The sequence below is a fragment of the Anser brachyrhynchus genome, assembly GCF_964034855.1.
Source record: "Anser brachyrhynchus genome assembly, chromosome: 7".
NCBI lineage: Eukaryota > Metazoa > Chordata > Aves > Anseriformes > Anatidae > Anser > Anser brachyrhynchus.
Genome location: NC_137701.1, coordinates 27,327,053 through 27,347,851, shown reverse-complemented (window position 1 = coordinate 27,347,851; position 20,799 = coordinate 27,327,053). Strand labels below are relative to the sequence as shown.

At 46.8% G+C, this 20,799-nt stretch overlaps 1 protein-coding gene across 6 annotated transcripts in view; it reads left to right on the top strand.

The window, feature by feature from the left end:
- SLC15A2 (solute carrier family 15 member 2) overlaps positions 1 to 20,799 on the top strand; it is a 77,017-nt gene that overhangs the window by 12,428 nt on the left and 43,790 nt on the right. The window contains exon 1 of one of the 6 annotated variants that reach the window (XM_080601346.1): positions 5,311 to 5,435. The exons of 3 other annotated variants lie outside the window; for them this stretch is intronic. In XM_080601346.1, coding sequence (XP_080457472.1) covers positions 5,354 to 5,435 — 82 coding nt within the window. In that variant the 5' untranslated portion in view covers positions 5,311 to 5,353. Of the gene's footprint in view, positions 1 to 5,310; positions 5,436 to 5,723; positions 5,864 to 10,859; positions 13,921 to 20,799 lie in introns of those variants that run through there. 2 more of the 6 variants (XM_080601341.1, XM_080601349.1) reach the window with 2 other exon arrangements.

Here is a 20,799-nt window from a genome sequence, read left to right as displayed (position 1 = left end):
TTTCTCCTAGATAGCCACCAGCAGAACAACTGCGAGGGTTTGTCAATGCTGGCAGGGAAAAAGAAAAATCCACACGGGGTACTTTGCAAACGGGAGCCTGATTTTTATTGTTGCAATGATATGGGCTGTTTTGTTTGAGCTTTGGCCTGTATTATTTTGGCCTGTTTCTGAAGCGCTTGTTTTTTAATATTTTTCTGTTGACTGAGACAGGAGGCTACTGGTAAAATTACAAGAGAGAAACTTAAATGTTGCACTCTACAGAAAAATGAGACATTCATGTTATGCATCATAAATAGGGAAACTTAGCCTTTGACAGCAAGAACAAGCTCAGCTGATTGTGGGTGTTTCTGAGGATGCTTTTGAGCTTTGCCCCCTTACAACAGCGTAGCCAGGACTGGATTTCCTGCATGCATGTGTGAAAGCTCCTTGTCTTTGATCCTGAGCAGCCAGGGCTAGCCAGCATTGATAACCGTGCTTACTGTTGTTGCGGAAAAAAGGTAATTGCCCTTCTGGCAGCGATGAAGGTGTGATTTGTAAATTGAGATCTAGGAGCAGTTCCGTGGCTGCAGAGATAGCGCGGGTGTGACAGAAGCGCGGCAGAGCTGGGTTACGTACGTGTTGGTGTGAGGGAGCACAAGAGCTCCATCAAAACACAGGCCGTGCTTGCCAGAGCGACTGCCCTGGATGAGACCCTGCAGAAAGCCAGTACCGTGCAAAACGCTCGTGAACCATAATTCCCAGCCCTGGTTGTTGAGGGGAAGTTCTCCAGATTATATGGGATTTCAGTGAAAGGCTCCAGGCTGCTTCTTCCTAAGGCATTATGGAACAACGTGCCAAAGAGCTTCATTCAGCACACTTCAAACATGCAATGTCTTTAAGAAAAGAGTCTTACATTGGTCATGTTGTAGATACTGAGATGGCTACTGCAGCCTGTTGCTCGGGTCCTAGCTCTTTTCCTCTGAATGGATGTCATTGCTTGTGGCACAGAGTGTTGCTCTTTCAAAGGATCTCCATTCACCTGGCACGTTTTTTTCCCTAGAAGAGGGAGGAAGCTCCACCAGGATCCTTCCCTTCTCTCCAAGGCCCCGGTGAGGACCAGCTCGGAGCCTGTGCCTTGTTCCGCGTCGGTCACCTCAGCGGTCGGGGAGCTGCTGGAACAGGCTGGGAACAGGCCGTGCTGGCGCCAGCGGCGTGACACAAAAAGGCATTCACAAAGAACCAAGCTCTGAAACACCCTGAGCAAAAAAAGTGTCGGCAGCTCGAATTGGGGTCAGTTGTGCCATGGAGAGAAGTGGGCCGGGCTGGACCTCCGCCTCTGCCTGGCTGGGGGAAGGGGCCTCCAAGGCCATCCTGCTCCCACTGGTCATCTCTGGAAAACTGGGCTCTGGCAGGAGGCTGCAACCTTGCTGCAGAGCAGGGTCTGGTCACCCTGGTCTTCTTCAGGCCTCATGCGGGTGTTCAGAGAAGCATCCTCCCAGCCACAGAGCTTGGCTTTTTGAGGCTGCTGTAGGGAAACAGATGCTGCTCATGGACCAGCGGTTGATGCAGCCTCCTGACTGCCTGTGATGCCCTGAGCCTTGGACAAGTTGCCACTTTTCTCCGTGCCTCAGTTTCCCCTTTTTATAGTAACACTGATCTACAAAGGGGAAGGAGTGAGGTGAGGAATGATATCTCTGTAATTATGTCTGTCTCTGCCTGGCAGGCTGCTGTTTCCAGAGAGTGGAAGGCAGTTGGTTTGGAGACTAACGCACGAGGATCCATTCCTTTGGCATTAAACTCTGCTTGTCCACATGATGACACCACTTTGTGCCATTTCCTTAAAACAAAATGGCAGATCCAACCAGGTCCAAGAAGCAACAAGCTTAGCTTCGTACCAGCCAGTCTGTGGTCCCCATATGACGGTGTCATGCCTCTGGTTAAAGGAATCTCATCGAGCCATAAGGGTCCACCACAGCAAGACATGTAAAACATCAGCCTTTTCACTGGCTGTACTTGCTTTGCAAACCAGCTTTGAGGGAAGAAGTTAAGATTTTTAAGGCTGTACTGAGTGGGAGCAAAGCCTGCTCCTGCCTAGCAGGCATTTAAGAGCAGCTGAGCTGCTGAAGGACTTTGCGAGCAGAGTCCCTCTGCAGTACAAGGGGTTGAGCCACCAGTGCTACCTGCTCTGAAGGCGTGAGCTGCAGCCCTGAGGACAAGTGGGATGTAGTGTTGCTGTTCTCCATGCTGGAGTGGTTAGTGAGTGCAGATACCAGCTGGATGTGTGTTCAGGGTTATTACAAGTGCAGTCCCCAAATGTCTCCTGAAACCCTGTGGCTGCTTTGCAGTGGATGAAAGAGGAGAGCAGGGACACGCGTGCTATTTCATGGGTCAAAGTGGGGAGAACAAATTAAAGTGCCTATTTTAGTGCTGTCAGACATCTGTGGTCTTCTCAGGGCAGCTCCTGAGAAGTCACCTACCCGTGCCTGATGGAGGGGAGAGCATCTGGCTAACAGCAGCTGATACCCCAGAAATGGATGGGCTGCCTAATGCTAAGGAAGTCTTTGGCTGACAGCTTGGCAGAGACCACTAGGCAGATGTGAGCTCCAAACCTCCCCACTAAGTAGTGCCTTCATGGCACTATCATGTGCCAGGTCAGAAGGGGCTGTGACTTTTGGAACAGGGCTTTTTAGGGCTTAGCAGCAGTGGGTGTCAAGTGTCCAGCAGGATCTGTTCCACCAGTGGTTTTTACTCTGAGTTACCCTCAGCAGAGTGAACCCAAGGAACTGGGTTGCAGGAATACTCTTCAACTGCTTCCTCATGAAGGCAGGCAGCTATTCAAAGAGGCTGTAGTGTTTTTTAAGTGGTACAAACATAGCATGTATGTCATGATATTGTTAAACGTTGGGGTACTCTGGAAATACCTGGCGTTCTTATTCTCCTGTTAGTGAAATGAAGTTTAGGAAGTTTAAGTGACAAGAATCCCAAGAGATTTCTACGTGAGGAGAAAATGGAAAGGTGGGTGTTTGGTCATGCTTTGCCAGAGGCGTAAGAAGTGACAGTTGTTCATTACTGCACTTGTCCTTCATTTCTAACATACTTTTCATAATGGAAACAGAGTTTGAAATTAAAGAAAATGTCACTTCAGTGTTAATAGATCACAGCAAAGCCACTCAGAGGATGTAATCCCTCCCTACTCATGTACATAGATGCTGAGTGTGTTTAACTGCTTCAGTGCCCAGAATACTGTAGGGGGATTGTCAGTGCTGTCTTTTAACCCTTGTTTGTAGTGTTTCATTGCTCACATGAGAGGATTCAACTAAATTAAACCTCAACAAATCTAGGGTGTAGTTTCACCTAGTTGTTGTTTAGGACTTATACTTTGGAGCTAATTCAGCCTGTGATATACATATTTTTGGGTGCTCCGGGTCAATTCCTATGTGGTCCAGAGCTAAGAAAAGTTACTCTGTTGTCAGGAGGTTTGAGTTTGCCAAGCAGTGTCTGTCTGTCTCCTGAAAAGTTCGTATGGATAGAGTCGATAAAGAATTGCAAAAGATTGTTCTTCTCCAGGTGAAAACTTGGCCCAAAGATAAAGTGATTTGCTGGCCCTCAGAAAATGTAAAACAGAGACAGAGGATGAACCCAAGTCACCTGGCAACCCATTTGATCCTCACTTAACCAAACTGCCTGCCCTGTGGGGAACTCAGTAAGAAACATGGGTAATGAACCTGCCCAGGTGCTTGGAAGAATGACTCCACTGCTATACAGCAGGTAATCCTTTAGATTTAAGAAATAGCATAACTTGTAAGGAGGAAGTTTACAAAATATGTCATCTGAAGCCATTGCCATGTTTAATGCATTTGGTGCCAATGATTTGCTTTCCCTTGCTATGCTGTTTACAGAGCAGCTGGTGCAGAGCTGTTGAGCTTGCTATTGAAGATGAAAGGCTGGTTGTTTTTCAAAGCTCTTTGTGCTTCTTTACTCCTAACTGGAGCTGTCAGTGCAGATGCTTTTTATTTCCTTTATTACTGGAGGTCTGAAGTCCCTTCTCTAAAGATTTTCCCAATTCAAAGGAAGATTTCTTTTGCTTTTGGTCCCAAAAGACCTGGAGTGTCTTTGCTCTTTTGTTTGGACTGAAGACTCCACAGGCAATGCCAGTGCCTTCAAAGGAGTGCTGAAAACCTTTAACCCCACACAGCCAATGTCCCATCTGAAGTCCTCCTGATGAAGGCTTAAGAAATTCATTCTGTCCTGATCATTTCTGTCTGTGGCTGAGGAATGAGAACACCCCTCTTGAACTATAGATGGAGTGCAAAATTTCTGGTGATTATTAATTGTGTTTACAATAGCAAATAAAGGATGTGGCTTCTTCCCCCAAAACAGCCACAGAGAGAAAATGTTAGGTGCTGTACAAACCTCCACAAAGACATACTTACTGAAGTTGGTTTAAAAGCCAAGTAATCAAGACAGGAGAATCTTCTTTGTTTCAAAGCTGAGAAACTTAAGCTATGGGAGGTCAAGTAATTTACCCAAGATCATGAAAGGATGATGAGACACAGCTGAGAATGGAAATCAAGGTACTGCTTTGATACTTAACCTAATTTTCCTGTTGCATGCTATTTCTCATGCACTGAAGTAGGCTGAATTACAGGATTTTCTCTCTTTCATATAGTCTGTCACTTGGTGGTTCTGTTACTTTGGTGGAGAAGCTGTCTTAGACATCTGTATGATCAGTCATTAAATCTGCACGACTTTTTTTTTTTTTAAATGTTCTAGTAAGTGTGTTTCTCTCAGAGCAGACATAGTTGGTCCTTCAAAGCAGTCTGAAGGGCAGTGCTTGTGATGCCCGTTTGAAGCACGTGGCTTTCCCACCCAGCCTGCACCAGCAGCAGTATCTGTCGGTCAAATGCTCCTAAATGGGTACATCACCCAACTGGAGAGCAGTCTAGGCAAATCTCATAACAAAGCTGTAATGAAAAGAAATGGATCCTGAGCGTTCTCCAAAGCTCTCCCCACCAGTGCATTCACTTCTAACTGATGAAATGCTCTTCAGATAAAAGTGCTTTCTGTAAAGGATTCGGAAAAGCCATTCCAATTGGTATTTCTCAGGTTACCCTGCAGTCCCACTGCCAACACACCCCCCCCTTGCTGACCACATGGTATAATGCTGGCAGGGAGCTGGAGCTGAGCTGCTTGTGAGTTTTATGGGGCTGAAAAAACAGTAGCCCAGCCACTCTTGTCTTAGCTGAATCAGAGATTAACAGTCCCAAACTCACAGCATAAACTAATGGCTGGTGTGGGTTTGCTCTCATGCTGAGCAGTCTGAGCACTGAGCAAAAGTTGAATCGATACCGAGCATGCTGAAACCAGAAGAGGAATGCCTCTAGATACATTTCCAGTCTTAATGTTCTCTGCTTATCAAAAAGTGATGACACCTGGATACTGGGAAATCCAAGCAGGTATTTGCTCATTAACGTCTAATGTTTTCTTCCTGCCCCCTTTCTGGTACTGTTTACATAGCAAACCATGTGCAGAATACACAGAAACTTCTTCCTCCTGTGCATCCACACGAGCTGCTACTTTGCTGTTAGTGATTACCCGTTAAAGAACTGAGATTAGAAATACGTGAGCAAGGGGTTGGGCAACGTGGCTACTGAAGAAAACTGACCTGCAGCTCAAGTATCATCAGGTCATGAGAGAGCTGTGTAAAGAGAAATCAAAATGGATGTGGCTACCATTGAAGGTGACTGCATTTTAGTAGGGAGTGTAGTTCTTTCTCTCTTTTATATTTGGCCAAATTGCACTATATCAGTACAGAAATCAGTTGCCAAGCCTGAAGGACTAGCTGCAGTTACACCAAAAGTCTGTACGGAGCTGGAAACTAAATGTGAGTCTTTTAAGTACTGGAGCATTGCCCTCCTTGCTTTGCTGTCTCAAACACTTCGCTTTCTCTACCTGATTCTGTTATCAGCTTAGCTCATTTCTACTTTAAAAAGGTTTTGTTGATTTTTTTTCTTATTTATTTTGTAAATGTTAACCTCTTCAAAAAAAATATCCCAAGTGCATTAAATATGTCATCTCTCGCTGCAGAACCTGTTTGGCTTAATAATTAACAGACTGATCACCACTGGCAACAGGCATAAAAGTCAAGACTGTACATAACTGTTCTCTATACTAATGCAATAAAAGTGGCTCTGCTTTTACAGTGGTAATTTTAGCGGCAATCTAAATCAACACCCTGTTGATGATAAGACAAATCTTCCTTTAAACAGAAAGGCAGTGCAAGTGAGCTAGTTAGTATTATGAGCACATTATTGTCTTTACTTTCTGCAATCAGCTTTTATTCATGCTTTTACAATAGGTGTAAATTTTTATATCTCCTTAGGCAAGCAGAAGAATGAACTGAATTTCTAGAAAATTACTTAAAATAGGCAGTGGTGTTAAGAAACAGTCAATCCCATACATTGTGTTAAAGGTCAGTGGATTGGAGTGCTGAGTTCTGCAAATGGGCAGCCCTGCTATGCTGGGGCTGGCAGTCAGGCAGCTGAAAAAGAAAGGCTTGGCTAGGGTGGTGTTTGAAGTGTAGCAGGGTGTTTTCCGTATGGATGTGTGCTGGGGACTTGGGGAGGGGAGAGACAGAATGGTGGGGAAGAATTTCTGTGGTGCGAGGCACTGCGGCTGCGTATGTGGAGTAACCTTTCTGTAATGCAGTGACAAACATACTGTGCAGAGAGAAGAGCAACTCTGGTAAGCTCTGGGTTAAGTAGTACCAGAAATCATAGTGTTGCTTTAAAAAGTTGAAAGAAATCACCAAGATCTTGCTGTGGTACAACTACAAGAGCGCTGGTGGCACAGAAAAGCTTGTTGCTCCAGATGACTCTGTTCCTGACCTGCACTGGCTCAGACGAGCAACGTGGGAGCAGCTCACACTTAAACAGCTTTCAAAGGTGGAGCTTTTGGTTTTCCTGTTTTCTAGGTCAGGCCAAAGGAGCCCAGGTCAGTCACAGGATGCCCCGTGTGCCTCTTCTGGAAACAATAGTTTGGTTTTGTGCTTGTGGTTGATCTGGGGACCACCACTTTACTTGTGTCAGGAGTGCAGTTCCTGTTGGCTCCCAGGAGAACCCGTTTAGCAGAACAGCTAAAGAGACATAGTAATGAACCTTTCTGCTCCTCAAATGGCTGAATAGTCCCCTTCCAAAACCAGACCACCCGTGAATCGGTTTGGATGCTACGTGCAGTGTGTTGCTCCCACCTGACGGGACAGCTGTTCTGCGTGCCTGGCTGGGTGGTGGGAAATGCTGGGAGCTGCGGTCCTGAGCTGACCTGTCTCCAATAGGAACCACTGTCCTGTGTTTTCCCTTCTGTGATCTTTCAAATCACCTTCCTTTCCACCTCTGGTCTTTCTCCCTTTCTTTCTTTTTTTTTTTTTTTTTTTTTAATGAGTAACTGTTTGAGAAAAAGTCATTTGAGGTTGACTGGTCCTTGGCCTGAAGGGCTATGCCAGTATGTCAAGAGATGGCTATGCGATGATATCTCGATGTCTCAGACAATTTGTATGTCAAGTATTGCATGTTTGCCAGCCTGGCAGATTCCTCTTTAACAGTTGTTAGCAATGTAAGTTCAGACCCTAGGCAGGAAGAACCTCCTCTGCAGCCAGTGGGGATGGGCTGAGGCATGTCCTGGTTCCTCACGCCTGCTCCAGTTTGCAGAACAACCCATTGCCATGGACAGGAGCAGGCTGCACCTTCCTAAGTTGCTTAGTCAATTTGGCTCACTTAGCAATGGTAGGATGGGTATAGGAGCATGGCTTGCTTTGTCCTAGAGAGATGTGTCTCCAGGGGCTCTCTAGTCTTCTTCTCTGCAGATACTGATGGATGGGGCTGGCTCTGATACCTGCTTGCGTTCTCCTTAGGGACTCAGGTGCAATCAGTAGCTCATTTGAGGTGGGCTGCCGGAGAGCTGCTGGATGGCAGTGCAATTGTATTTTGATACCGGGGGAAAATCCAATGCTGATTACCTCTGTCAAGGCTAGAACGGGTGTGGAGACTTCCTCAGCTGATGGAAAGGAGCAGGGATGGAGGGTCTGTGATCCGTGGCCTTCCACACGTTGAAGAACAGAGGCAAACCCACCCAAATCAGCTGACAGTGGCCCATCACAATGGTTCTGGAGTGCCTTTGTGGACAAGCACTCTCCAAGTGCACGCTGGAAACAGAAGTTTCAATGAAGTGAACTTCTGTTGTGTGCCCTGAAGCCAAAGAACATTTATTTCAGGAAAATCCCCGAGCTAGCAGTGATCTTTCATATCCTCTCCTTTTTTTGAGGCACGTGGTCAGCTCTGGCGCTCTCTGTGAGCCGACCCTTTGTCTTGGTTTTGGCTTTGTGTTTCTGTCTTGCCTTGGTTCATCGCATGTCAAATTACCTTCATCCTGGTTGCCTGCCAGGATGGGGCATGGGCCAAAAATACAGCAGAGCAGGAGCTACCATGTGCGTGGCCTGCTTTCACTGGCCAGATACAGCTGCACAGTCCAAGCCTGTGGTCCCAAAGCTCTTTGCTTGGCCTGGAAGCAGGCAGGGAGCCTCTTGCCTTCAATGACTCTTTTGACTAAGAAAGCACTTTGTGACTTGTCCCGCAGTAAGTGATGCAGACCTTCTGCTCTCCAGGCCATCTGTCCAGCCTCTGCTGGAGGAGAGGAACTGCTCGCTGGGCGCTCTAAGCTGTGTTTGGCTATCCTGCCATTTGGGCAGAGCTGCTGCCCTTTTTCTGGCTTGCACATCAATATCAACTGCCTCAGGCAACTACCCAACGCATCTTTCATAGTTTTGCAAAGCAGGCACAGCTTTCCTTGGCGTGGCCAACATCATCTGTTCTGCATGAATGGGGCTGACCCAGCATCTGGCACATCTCCACCCTGAGCGAGGGGCTGAGTACTCCAGCAGCATGACCATGGAGTAGGATTTAGTCACTGTAAGCTGTGGCTCTGCCCTGACACGGTTGCTTTTGAGCTAGACCGAGTCAGACTTATTCACCATTTCAGTGCATCTGGATCCACAGTGTCTGACAGTCATGGTGTCACATAAGACAATTTTTGACTCCTTGTAGCTTCAGTTTCAGTGGTGGCTGCTCCCTAGGCGGAGACGTTTTCTCTGGCAGCCTGCACACAGCTGAGCTACCTCTGAGTGTCTGCCCCAGGAGGGGAGGGCTGGATGGAGGTCGATATGTGGGGCAGATCTGGTTCGTGCAGGCAGCAGGTCTCCCCTACCCTGTGCAAGCAGCCGTCCTTCTTGCTCTGCCCTTCCCTAACTACAAACACAACCCCAGAGCTCGGCCTCTGGCTGGTAAATGAGCCATGGCTACTGAAGAGGCAGCTGGGGCCATGCAAACCTGCACTGTCGCTTACTGGGAACAGCCTGCCTCAATGCACGTGCTTTGTCCGCGCCAGTGCACCGTTAGCGAGGTGGAGACATGGCAAGAAAGAGCATTGACATTGCAGTTCTCTCTGACTTTAGAAGACTTGGGAATGTAATGGTCTTGGAGGCTCAGAGATGCACATTTCTACCTCACCGGAATGTCTGAGATTTAGAAAATCTTCCTGTCCTGCAGCAGAACAAACTGTCTGCATTTTGAAATACTAAAAGACATGTCTTGAGTCACTCAAAATGTTTTTGATGTTTTATTTCAGCTGTGACCTTTTAGTATGGGTTTGGAGATTTTTTTTTTAACTATAACTCAGCTAAAAGCTCTGAAATGGCATGTCTGAATAATTTTGAAACTTTTATCTCTCTCTTTTCTTACCTGGCGACAATCTTCTCAATTCCTTTCCCCTGCAAACCCACAGTTTTCACTGGTCTAAGCAAATACCTACTTCCTGCTTAAAAAATCAGTCAATGTAATCTAAATCTGCTTGATTCAATTAGAAAGGGCCTTTGCAGAGCTGTAAAGTCAGGGAGTTTATCTCTAGAATGCTAAGAGGAGGCAAAGAGGTCACCAATGGACATAAAATTAACCCCAGAAAGAGTTTGTCCTAGCTTCTAGTTTTAAACACTGGCAATTCTGTCTTTGGACTGAGTCAGGTAATCACAGTAAGAAGCCTCATAAAGCACCTAGAAATTATTTGATAGTGAGACACCAAATGAACAGAGATGTGCATCCACATGTTTTACAGTCCTGACTACAAGCAGAGACATTAACTGCTCATTCACTGGCAATTGGCTCCAAATCCCTATAAAGGCCTTTAAGAAAATGTATGTTCTTGAGATTTACCACCAGCCCAGTCTCCCCTCGTACTTGGTCTTGTAGCTACTTCACTAATAATGTGAGACACAAGGGGTATGAGCCACCCAGTGGCTCAGCACCAGAGAAAATCTATTAATTCCTTGCAGACCATATTGGTTTTTAACCAGCCTTTACTCCAGCTCCGTGTCCCTAGCATGCAGAACTGTCTCTTTGGTGGTAATTCACTGAAATCAGGGGAGTTTCACGGCTGTATCTGTGGATCCATGCCCTGGAGCCTCCTCTTGCCTTTCTGCGGCCCCATATGCCATGTCACGACTTCAGCCTGGTGCTGAAGCACAAGTGCGAGTGAGCAGGACGATGCCTTCTCTGAGGCTGGCATATTAAAATATCAGGATGTGTACATATATGAATATGTGTTTTGATGATATATGATGCCTGTAACTTTGAACAGCTCAGCCTGAGGAGGGTCGAACCGAGGTGCAAAGGAAGCACCCCTGTCTGGCCCAGATACAGCAGAGGAAATCTCTGCCATAACCAATGATAACAGACCTCAGCAATTACCCAATTAAAGCTAAACCCGTCTTTAATCAAGACAGTTAATTTAAGAAGCCTTTGGGATTTTTTAGAGAAGGATGAACTCCTAATCAGCGCAGAGGGAATTGCTCTTGTTTGTTCCAGGGTTGAATTTGCCCCCAAACTTGCAGTTGCTAATCTTGAGAAAGGGAATCAATCATTAGTTTTTAATAAAGAACTTGTTCCTTGAGAGGTGGGGGGAGGGACCGAAATCATTTCCCCGGATGGTTTGGAGTTCATTAGTGCACTGATCAGGGGAAGTGTGCGAAAAAAGTGCAGATGAATATTCCTTATTTAACCTCCAAACCAGTAATTCAGAAAAAAAGCAATTTCTTCTAAATCTGAGTTCCAGGTGACTGCCTTTTATCTGAGCTCCATTAAATTATTCCCCTGCTAAATTCTCACGAAATAGGCTGTTTGCTCCAGCAGCTGTTGACTCCCTGAGTTCATTTTGCAGCCGAAACGTTCTGGTTTTGTAAGTAACAATCCATCTCCCCTCGGCGAAGGGAGGTCTTAGGGGAAGGCGTGTGTGCCTGGGCTGCAGCTTTCCCCACTGAATCCCCGTTGTTTCACCGGCACAGAGACCGGCTGGATGAGCTGGTTCCTGCTCGTCTCCCTGGCTGTGTGCAGCACTGGAGTACGAGAGAGAAATGTGAGAGTATCTGGCAGCGGTGCTGCCTCCTACAAAGTCAGGAGGCAGTGTCCTCAGCATCGCTCATCGCACAAGCTTGCAGCTCGTCCTGCCCTCACTCCACCGCAGCGTCTCAGCCAGGTCTCCTCTCTTCAGCCTCGGTTATTTTTCCCTTCCTCGGTTGCCCTCTGTGATTCTTCCCCAGGGTTAACCCCCAGGGTTATTTCTGTGCGGCAACCACTACAGCCAACTTTTCTACTGTCTCCTGTTTATTCTGGACGTGCACACTGCAAGTTTCTTACGGAACCCTTTCCAAAAATACAGATATATTTACTTTTACTGACTGTGGTCAGATCAGCAGTTCCAAAATCCCGTAGGGATAGAGCGTTAGGGGCAAAGAGAGGTGATAAGCTAGCATGCTCTGCATGCCAAGTGCAGCTGGCTGAAAATAGCCTTGACCTTTTTATAAACTGAAGTATTGTCCGGCCCTGTTTTCACTTTCTGACGTGTTAATGTGCTGGGGGCACTGGGCACAAGAACTGCCTCAGCATTTCTGGGATGCTCTTTGCTTGGGGCATGTTTACCTTTATAGATTTCTTCCTCTGCATGAACTCTGAGGCACATGAATATTTTATAAAGCCTTTTATATTTCTAGCTATCATTTTTATGGCAAATTGAGCACCCCTCGTGTCGTATCGCTTCCCTTCCTTCCTCTCTTCGGTGACCCTACAGCCATCAGTGCGTAATTCCTGCCCTCATGTACCTCACCTTCTCTCTCTGCTGTCCCCACGCCCCAGTGCATGTGGCTTTGCTGCTAGCTAACAGGCTCTGAAGGACAGCTCACATAGCTTGGCCCTGTGCAGGTATGCAGAAAACCCCAGAAGTCTGGGATTCCCTGCCAGGAGCAGAGCACGCTGTTCCAGCAGCGTGGAAACGAGACGGTGCTCCCTGGGCACCCTGGGGACCCCAAGGTCTGGGGGCCCAGATGTCCTCCCTTTGCTGTAGTCCTGCCAACACCCAAGGAGGAGATTCTTCCAGTCAAACCCTTTAACTGCAGGTTCAGCTCCATGGACAACGCAGCCCCTTCTGCTTCTCACCAAAACAGGTGAGAGGAGAGCCGGGCTCTTAATCTCGAGGGACCCAATGGCACCTTATCACATCTTCTGAGTTGTTCTCCCACAAGCAGCTTGAACGTCTGGTTTATCTCCTCTCAAGTGATAGTACACTGTTTGTCAATCAGCCTTATTTCGTAACTAACACACCGCAGGTGGTTTAGCAGCCTGAGCATCAGGGCTGAAATAGCTGCCTGAACTGGAGCCCTGGGCCTGAACTGGGAGGGAGCTGCTGGAGCCTTTGGGATGCTCGGGGGCTGTGGGAAGGGGGCAGAGGGGTGCCTGGCTGGGTGGCCAGCTGGGTCAGGCTCTGTCCTTCTGCAGAGTACCAACTCTCCAGAGCAGGAAATTTCAGTTTTACAGTGGATTATGAAGGCAAGGCTGGAAAAAGTGAAATCCTCTTTTCTCACTTGGGTAATTAAAGACCCCAGGTTATTTTGCCTTGGGAATACATCTCTACCTGCCTGGCTTGCTCCTACGGCAATGCAAGCTGCACTCCAGTGGCAAAGTGATTCTTGTATGCACGGAAAGTGGAGTTTTAACAGCCTCTGAAGTGTTTGGTACGCACAGGAGGACCAGCTTCTCACAGAGGCTGAGTAGTCAGTACAGCAAGTCTCCCTCCTCCTTGCCTTTCACCAAAGCCTAAATCTGATTTTAGCAATTAAGCTGAATCTGAACTCTTGAAAGCATATGGCACCAATTCTGATCGCTGATCACCTTTGGTAAGTTGGCTTGACGCAGCCAGCTCTTGGTGCTTTTGATTCTCCAGCAGGGAACTGTGAAAAAAGGAGGATGCTTTAGCGCTCAGAGAGACCAGGTCTGGCAAGGATAGCTCCAACGCGATTCTGTTTTCCTCGCTGAAGGACCACCCATTTCTACAGGATCCCTGCTCTGGAGCACATGCAAGTGGGAAAGAGAAGCTATCAATAACTCCACTCTTACAAAGGCAGCGAGCCATACAGCACATACAGAAGACCCCTCCAAAGAAAATGAAAGAATTAAAAAGTTAATGAATTCTCAAGAAGCTTTAAGTTTGCATACAGAAATCAGAGTGGGGAGACTCACCAGTACATTTCTCTGGCCAAACCCACAGATGAAGATTAATTGAAAGCCTTCAGGGACGACAAACAGAACAATGTTACTGTGGGGCCAACAGCCTGTTTTGCCATTTGTTCTCTGCATGTCAGCGTGGTATATGAGTGCTGCTGTGGATACAAGAAGAAACAACCTTGTATTTGTTCCCTGCATTTACCTCAGACACATTCTGAAGTTTAAACAGTTTGTAGCGCTCAGTTTTTTGTCTTGGGCTGCTTTACCACTCCCATCATGGAAATCCCTCCATCTAGGGACACTCCACCAACACGTTTCTTTGAGACTTGCCGCAGATATTTCGGTAAGTAACGTGCTTTGATTGTGTTCTGTCCTTTCCACGTTCCCTGGCTGAGGAGTGCTTCAGCAGATGGACGTCGTATGAGGAATATTTGTGGGAGTGGGCTGCTTGGAGGCAATAGCCCAAAATACCCGTGTAAGGGCTTGAGAATAAGAGTTGTGCCAATCTGCACTGTGAGCCTGTTTCTGAGATGTATACTCATCCAGATGACAGGCTCTGAAGTGTATGTTGTAACCTATCTGTCCCGTCATGCCTGCTTATATTGCTAATGCTGCCAAACTACCTGAAATTGTTTGCAGAAATTACATTATGTATAGTTTTGAAAAACAAATAAACCTAAGGGGAAAAAAATGTGCTGTTTGTAGGGTAAAAAAAAAAAAAAAGCAAAAGGCAGAAAATGAACAAGCTATTACTATTTATTGTAAATTAATCACTCATCTCCAGATCTGACAAAATAACTCAGAGGAGGCTGGAGTCTCTTTCTGCTCTATTTTCAGCCAGTGCTGGAAGCAAAAGTGCCAAAAATCTCTCTGCAAAGCCTGTTCTGATGAGATTTCCAGCCAGTTTCATGAATCAAGTTGGTTTGGATTAACTGTGAATAAGCCCTTGGGCAGAACTAGCGAATCATGGGTTCATTGATCACAGACACTTCTGTGCGTGAGACCTGACCCAACACTCAATAAAGGCAATGAGAAACCTCCTGGGGCAGCTTATCCTAGAGCTGCAGAGCCTCTTTGCAGTTCTCTCCAAGGCGGCTGGAATTGGCTTTTCCCATGTGCTGGCAGCTGGACTGGGGTGAATCTTGCTTATGTCCACAGGCCCAAGTTATAGGGTTTTGGGTCAGGCTCAGGGACACTGTACACTGGTCATTTAAAAAAAAAAATGCAGTAAATGAGACTTGGTAAAAATCAAGCTCATCTTCTCCTCCTGCAGCTCAGATGCCTTGTTTCCCAGCAGCAGTTAACAGGGATGGATTTCCTTCTTCTGGGAATCCCCATCTTTTGGGATTGTTTAACTGGGAGCACAGTTTCAGGGCTGTTCCTGGAGGCTGTCTACACAGTAGCGTTTTTGACGTTATGCATTTGTGTTTATCCCTGTCGGAACAATTTCTAGTGGTGCTTGCTCTGAGCCCAAAGGTGTCCGTAATCAACTCTGTGATATTTGAGGAGAACGCTGCTTCAAAAGGCTGCCTCTGCTGGCGTGTGATGTGTGTTTCACATGTGACGGGCTACACAAGAAGATCATCTGAGAAAGCTTGGGAACTTTTAATCCTTGAGGCTGAGCCCAGCCATTCACCGACTTCGGTTTGGGATTTGGGGACCTCTGATTCAACCACGCCTTTCTCTTTTGGCATCGAAGCCAAGAGCAGACCATGTTCCCTTTCCAACCCAGAGGAAGCCAGAAGCCTTAAAAAATAATAATAAAAATAAAAAAAGGAAGTTTTGCTTTAAAGTGAGTTCCCCAGTATGGTAGAATGACTGGTCTGATTTCTGTTATCACAGTGATGGAAGTCCTGTGAGACCGTCCCCTGCTTGGCTTTGAAATGCCCGTTTGTGCCTGGTTTCCTCCCATGCATCTAAATCCCAGCCTAAGCTAAGCAGAAAGTTTGTTGCAGCCACTGCTTCAAGACATGGATAAAACCTTTCATACCCCCTTATATATTAAAGACATTTTAAAAACACAAGGTAAAATATCTACAGAGTAACAGAACTAGCTATGGAAACAAGCATGAGATGAGGAGGAGCGTGAATTAGTGAAGTCTGGGTCTTCAGCAAGCAGGGGGGTAATTATTTAGAGAGATGATCTCTGGACCCAGCTGAGCTGTAGCTGGGTGGCGATGGTGGGAGGCTGCTGGGGGTTGGATTTGGTGGATGCTCCTCAGGTGCCAGCCCTCTGGCACAGGGGGCAGCGGTTTTGTCTCAGGTTTGTGTGAGGCACAGACCTGCAGGGCGATGATTCCAACACTGGGAGAGCTGCTGGCTCTCTTGCTGCTTCTGATGGCCATGCTGCCCTCCTGGTTGTGCTTGCTGTACTTGACTGCAAATCCTGGGAGCTCTCAGTAGGCAGGGGATGCTGACGCCCTTGCTGTTTTTTTTTTTTTCTTCTCCTTTGGTGTGTGTATGTGCATGCTTACGATCACAACCAGCCCCTGTTTAGAGGACTGATTTGTAACAGAAAGGGGGAGAATATAGATCTATAGGTTTCCCATTGTATTACAACCTCTCCTTGCCTTTTAAGCCCTTCTGAGGAAGGAAAGAGTTAATGTATTCTCCAGCGTTTTTATCGTTTCTGCAGAATAATCACCGTTTTAAAGATGCCTGCCTTGAAATTACAACATAATCCTCTGCTTGACTAAACCCTAAAAATCTGGTGGCTGGTAGATAAAAATCATTGAGAATGATCATTTCATTTGAGGCATCAATAACTTCAGCAGAGCTGCTAGGACAACGCTCAGCTGCTCAGAAAATGGTGAAGAAAAATTTCCTGTGTCAAGTAGCTCCCTGCTTGGCCTGCCATCTCCAGCCGTGCTGGCCGAAGCTCCCGGGAGTCAGATTTTCTGGAGGTGGAAGTCCACTCCTGAAGGGCCTCAGGGTGTTTGTTTTCCTTCAGGGCTTTTCTCTGAGAGGGTGGATGGTCGTGCGTCATTCCTTCCTAGCCTGTTGGGTCAGTCACTCGCCCTCGCAGCCCTCAGTTTGGGGGCTGATGCAGGAAGACAGGCTGGAGTGAGCCTCTTTGTGCTGATTAGGGTCAGATGCTATCACCTCAGGGGCAGTTAATTGAGGGGTATCAATAGACAGCAGGCCATTTATCTCTCTAATTTTCCTTTCCCGTCTGTTATTTAATAAAACAACTGAGAGGGGAGCTGTATTAACTTGGCTTTTATCTTTAATTTTGTGATTGCAGTAGAAGCTGGCGTTTGAGAAGTCACTGAATACAGGATAGCATTGGTTCTGTAATAATAATAATAAGTTGTTTTTCCTCTTTGAAAATAACTCTGGTCTTTAGTTGAAAGATTTAACTGTTGCTGGCAGTCAATCAGCCAGCACAATTTGGGCTCTGAGCACTTGATTAGAATAACTTTAAGGAAAATTGCCTTCCTGAATCAAGTAAGGATCCATTAACCTGATGAAACAGGGTTTGCTTATCTGAGAGGTTAAGACTGAAAACACAGCCTGGGCTGCATTAGATGAGACCTCTTTTGGAATGGCATAAAGACAGAAAGTAATAAAAACACCATCTGTCATGTCTAGTCAATCAGATTTGGTATAAGAGAGGAATTATTCCTCCGACTTTACTGTTATTAGATCGTCTGTTTGTTAACAATGGGAAGCGTCAGGAATGCTGAAAACTGGTTCTATTGCCTCAAATTATTTCTAGGCGTCTTTATCTCGGAGCGAATGAATATTAATCTGAGCTTATACAGCAAAGAAATATTTCTAGCTGAATACAATGCTAAGGCGTTCCATGTTGAGTCTGTTTGGTGATTGATTGTTAGATGTAAAACTGAATGAGAGACGAGGAAAAAGTGCCATGTACACTTCGCTTCTGAGAGCGACTATTTCTATAAACAAACCACTTCTTGCAAGTTGCCAAGCACTCAAAGGTTTCTGAAGTCAATTGAATGTATACCCCGTGAGTGGCCCTCTGCGTGCCGTAGGGCCGGCGTGGCCAGGTCTTATCGTGTAGTCTGGGCATAGCCGAAGGTCACGTGAAGGGTGACTGCTTTTTTCAGCACGGGTTTATTAAAGCTAATAAACGTTGGTACTAATGGATTTCTCTGTCACTAAGTACCAGCGTGGTCTCCTCTGTTTACCAAGGGCTGTGCAGAAGCACTTGGAGACATCCGAAGCTGAATACTGAACAGCAAAGGCATCAGCTACAGGCACAGGAGGTGTAAGGGGTGGTGGACAGCCTGTACCAGCACGTCCCCAGCACCACTGCTGCGGTGGAAACACCACCGTCCCTTGTCAGGCTCCAGGGCTGAGGCTGCAGTGGGTGCATTAACTCACCCGAACAGGCACATCTTTCCCGTCATCTGGCAACAGCTGCAGCTGGCACATGCTGATGCTGCCTGCAGCCCATGTGTACAATTTCCATCTTGCTTTTGCTCCCTGTTTGCCAGGCAGCTGCTTTCTCCAGGAAAATAGGTTTAAGGAGATAGCACGTGTTAGAACTGGTAAAAGCTCTGCCAGGCAGGTTTTGCTCTGGTCAGATGCAGATGGGGCTACAAACTGGGCTACAAACTGTCAGAATATGTGGAGACCCAAAAGTTGGAGACCCAACTTTTTATTTTAAAGGGGTCTCTGTCTATTTTTTTTGCCTCTCCCTCAGGGACCTGATAGAGGGAAAACCTGTGGAGCTGCTGAGAGCCGCTAACACTGCCCATCTGAGCAAACTGGTCCCTGTGGTCACTGCGGGGGGAGGCTGAAAAGAATGGATGGCACTGCCAGCTCATTAGGAAAATGCAGGGAACCAGAGTTAATGAATCTTGGATGAGCCCCTGACCTGCGTGGCCCTTGGTGTGGCAACGGAGGGAGCTGGTCCAGCAGGATCTGATTAAAATCTCAGTAGAAATGCCAGTCCCTAGAACGCAGAGGGCTGTATCATATCTGTGCTTGCGTCTGGGAGGGGTCACTGCTGTAGAGCTGAGATCTCTCTGGATTAGATCGGCATTTTTTTTTATTAGGACAGAGATATTTTAGGGATTTACATGTTCCCTGGCCTTGGCAGCTTGCCCTAATGAAACACTGGTTACACAACAACAATCCAACTTAAGCTTTAGTCAAAAAAAATCAGCTGTCCCGAGGTATGGTGAGAATAGCCTCTGCGTGATGGCAGAGATTTGAAATTGTGCAGTGCATTACCTCTCCTGACACAGAGAAGCTTGCAAAGAAAAAACAATCAGGCTGTTTATTGTGGACGCATGGAGAAAAAAAAATAGAAAGAAAAGGCTACAATTAATGCTTGCCCTGAGATTCTCCCAGTTCTGTAGCCAGATTAATAAATGAAACTGTTCACCCCAGATGTATGGAAGATTAGTTCTGCTCGTCTCTTGTTTCATGTCCAGTGGGGTTAAGGCTAGGAAACCTGTGAGATTTGCTCATGGTGCTTGATGAATAGCAGAGTCAGAACTGAACCCTGCTGCCCCATCCAGCAGCCGTGCACCCTCCTCCGCTGTCCGACAGACCCCCGGTGCTGGGCGTCCCTGCGAGCGGGCTGCGAGGAACCGACTGCTTGCAGGACTCCAGCATTTCTCACTACCAGCTGCCCCTGGCTGAAGGAGAGGCTAGCGGTGAGTAAAAGCAGCTTTCTACGGCAGAGCTGGATGGGAGCGGGTGTGGGACTCGCCACCAGGAAAGAGCTGCTGGCCAGCTGAGGGGTCAGTGTGAAACGGGAACTTCCCACAGCAGTATCCATCCCAGAGGCTGGAAGCGAGCACAGAGAGGAGGGCAATGCACCCCAGAGGTGACTGAGACACTGGATGCAACTGTCCTTTAGCATTCCTTCAGACCTGAAGCTGCTGCAGGCTGCAGTATCTTCCTCAGTAGCTGTTTTTCCTCTCTGAGCCTGTGGCAGAATAAATCAGCATCTGTTTTTTCTTTCCTATGATAACACTGAAGGTGGGGAGGGCAGCTTGATGGACAGACTGCTGAGCTGGCACGCACGAGGTTTCAGTGGAGGCTGCCTTCATCAGGACAATTTTTCCCTCTTTTGCTCATCTCTGAAGTGCAGATACTGATACCTGCTCAGTGAAATGCCCTGACACCTGCTGCTGAACAACACTGTAAGAACCTGCTTATGACACCACCAGAGAGAAAATGTTCACCAAACAGCCCTCGGGTGCCTTTCCGAAGTCCTGCCACACCACAGCCATCCTTCTTCCAGCTGCAGGGACCTCCCACCTCATTGCTCTGTGAAGGGGACGATCCAGCCCCAGGCAAGTGGACTGGGCAAACCTTTAGATTTTTCTCTTTCCAGGCTATCTCTGTTATTCAGAGGTTTTGAACAAAGAGCCTGAGTCATGCCCAAGCCAGGCAGCTGTGGTGTTGGGTGTGTGAGAGACGAGCCCACCTTCTTTGTTAGGGGCATAAAAAAGACATTCAGAGTTTGGCACTTACACCCTCAGGAGTCAAACAGCACTGAGTAGGGGGTTAGAAGCTGAGCTCACATTGCCTTTTACACTTTCTTTTTTTTTTTTCTTTTTCTTTTTTTTTTTTTTTCCCCCAGAGGACACTGTTGCTGACTTTACATACCTGTGTGAACAGTAAAACTGGGTGTGTTTTAATCAGGGGCTGTCTCTAAGAAGTGACTTGCATTCTTTAAATCGCTAAAGGGGACATGAAGGACAGAAAATACAAACATCCCAGGGATCAGACATGTGCCCTTGGGTCCAGATTGCCTGGGGCACCTCGATGTCCATTTTTCTTTGTCTTGAATCTGCTGAAACCAGTGCTACCAGTCGGCTCTGAGGCAGGACACAGTACCTTATCGCAAGGCATCAAGTACAGCTCGGAACCTTGGGGGGAAGCAGTTGGAAAGGAATACAAGAGGTCGCTCAGCCCCAGCTCTCCTTACTGACAGCCCGAATAGTTAAATTATTCCTGGTTTTCTATGCAATATGTAGCTTTCCTTGCTTTATACTTACTGTATACCAAATACTAGAGTATTTACTTATTTTTAATCAGTGGTTTGTTCCAAAGGACTGCAAGTTTAATTCTGGAGTCTAATTTTTGCGATGATTTTTGTGATGCTCCCATCCTAAGAGCCTAGAATGTAGTTTACATTTGTCGTTGTACTTTGTGCTGGGTTTTCTTCTTCTCTTCTCCTTTTTCTCTTCTTCTCCTCATCTGATCAGCTCTATATTCTGTGTTTTGCTTGAAC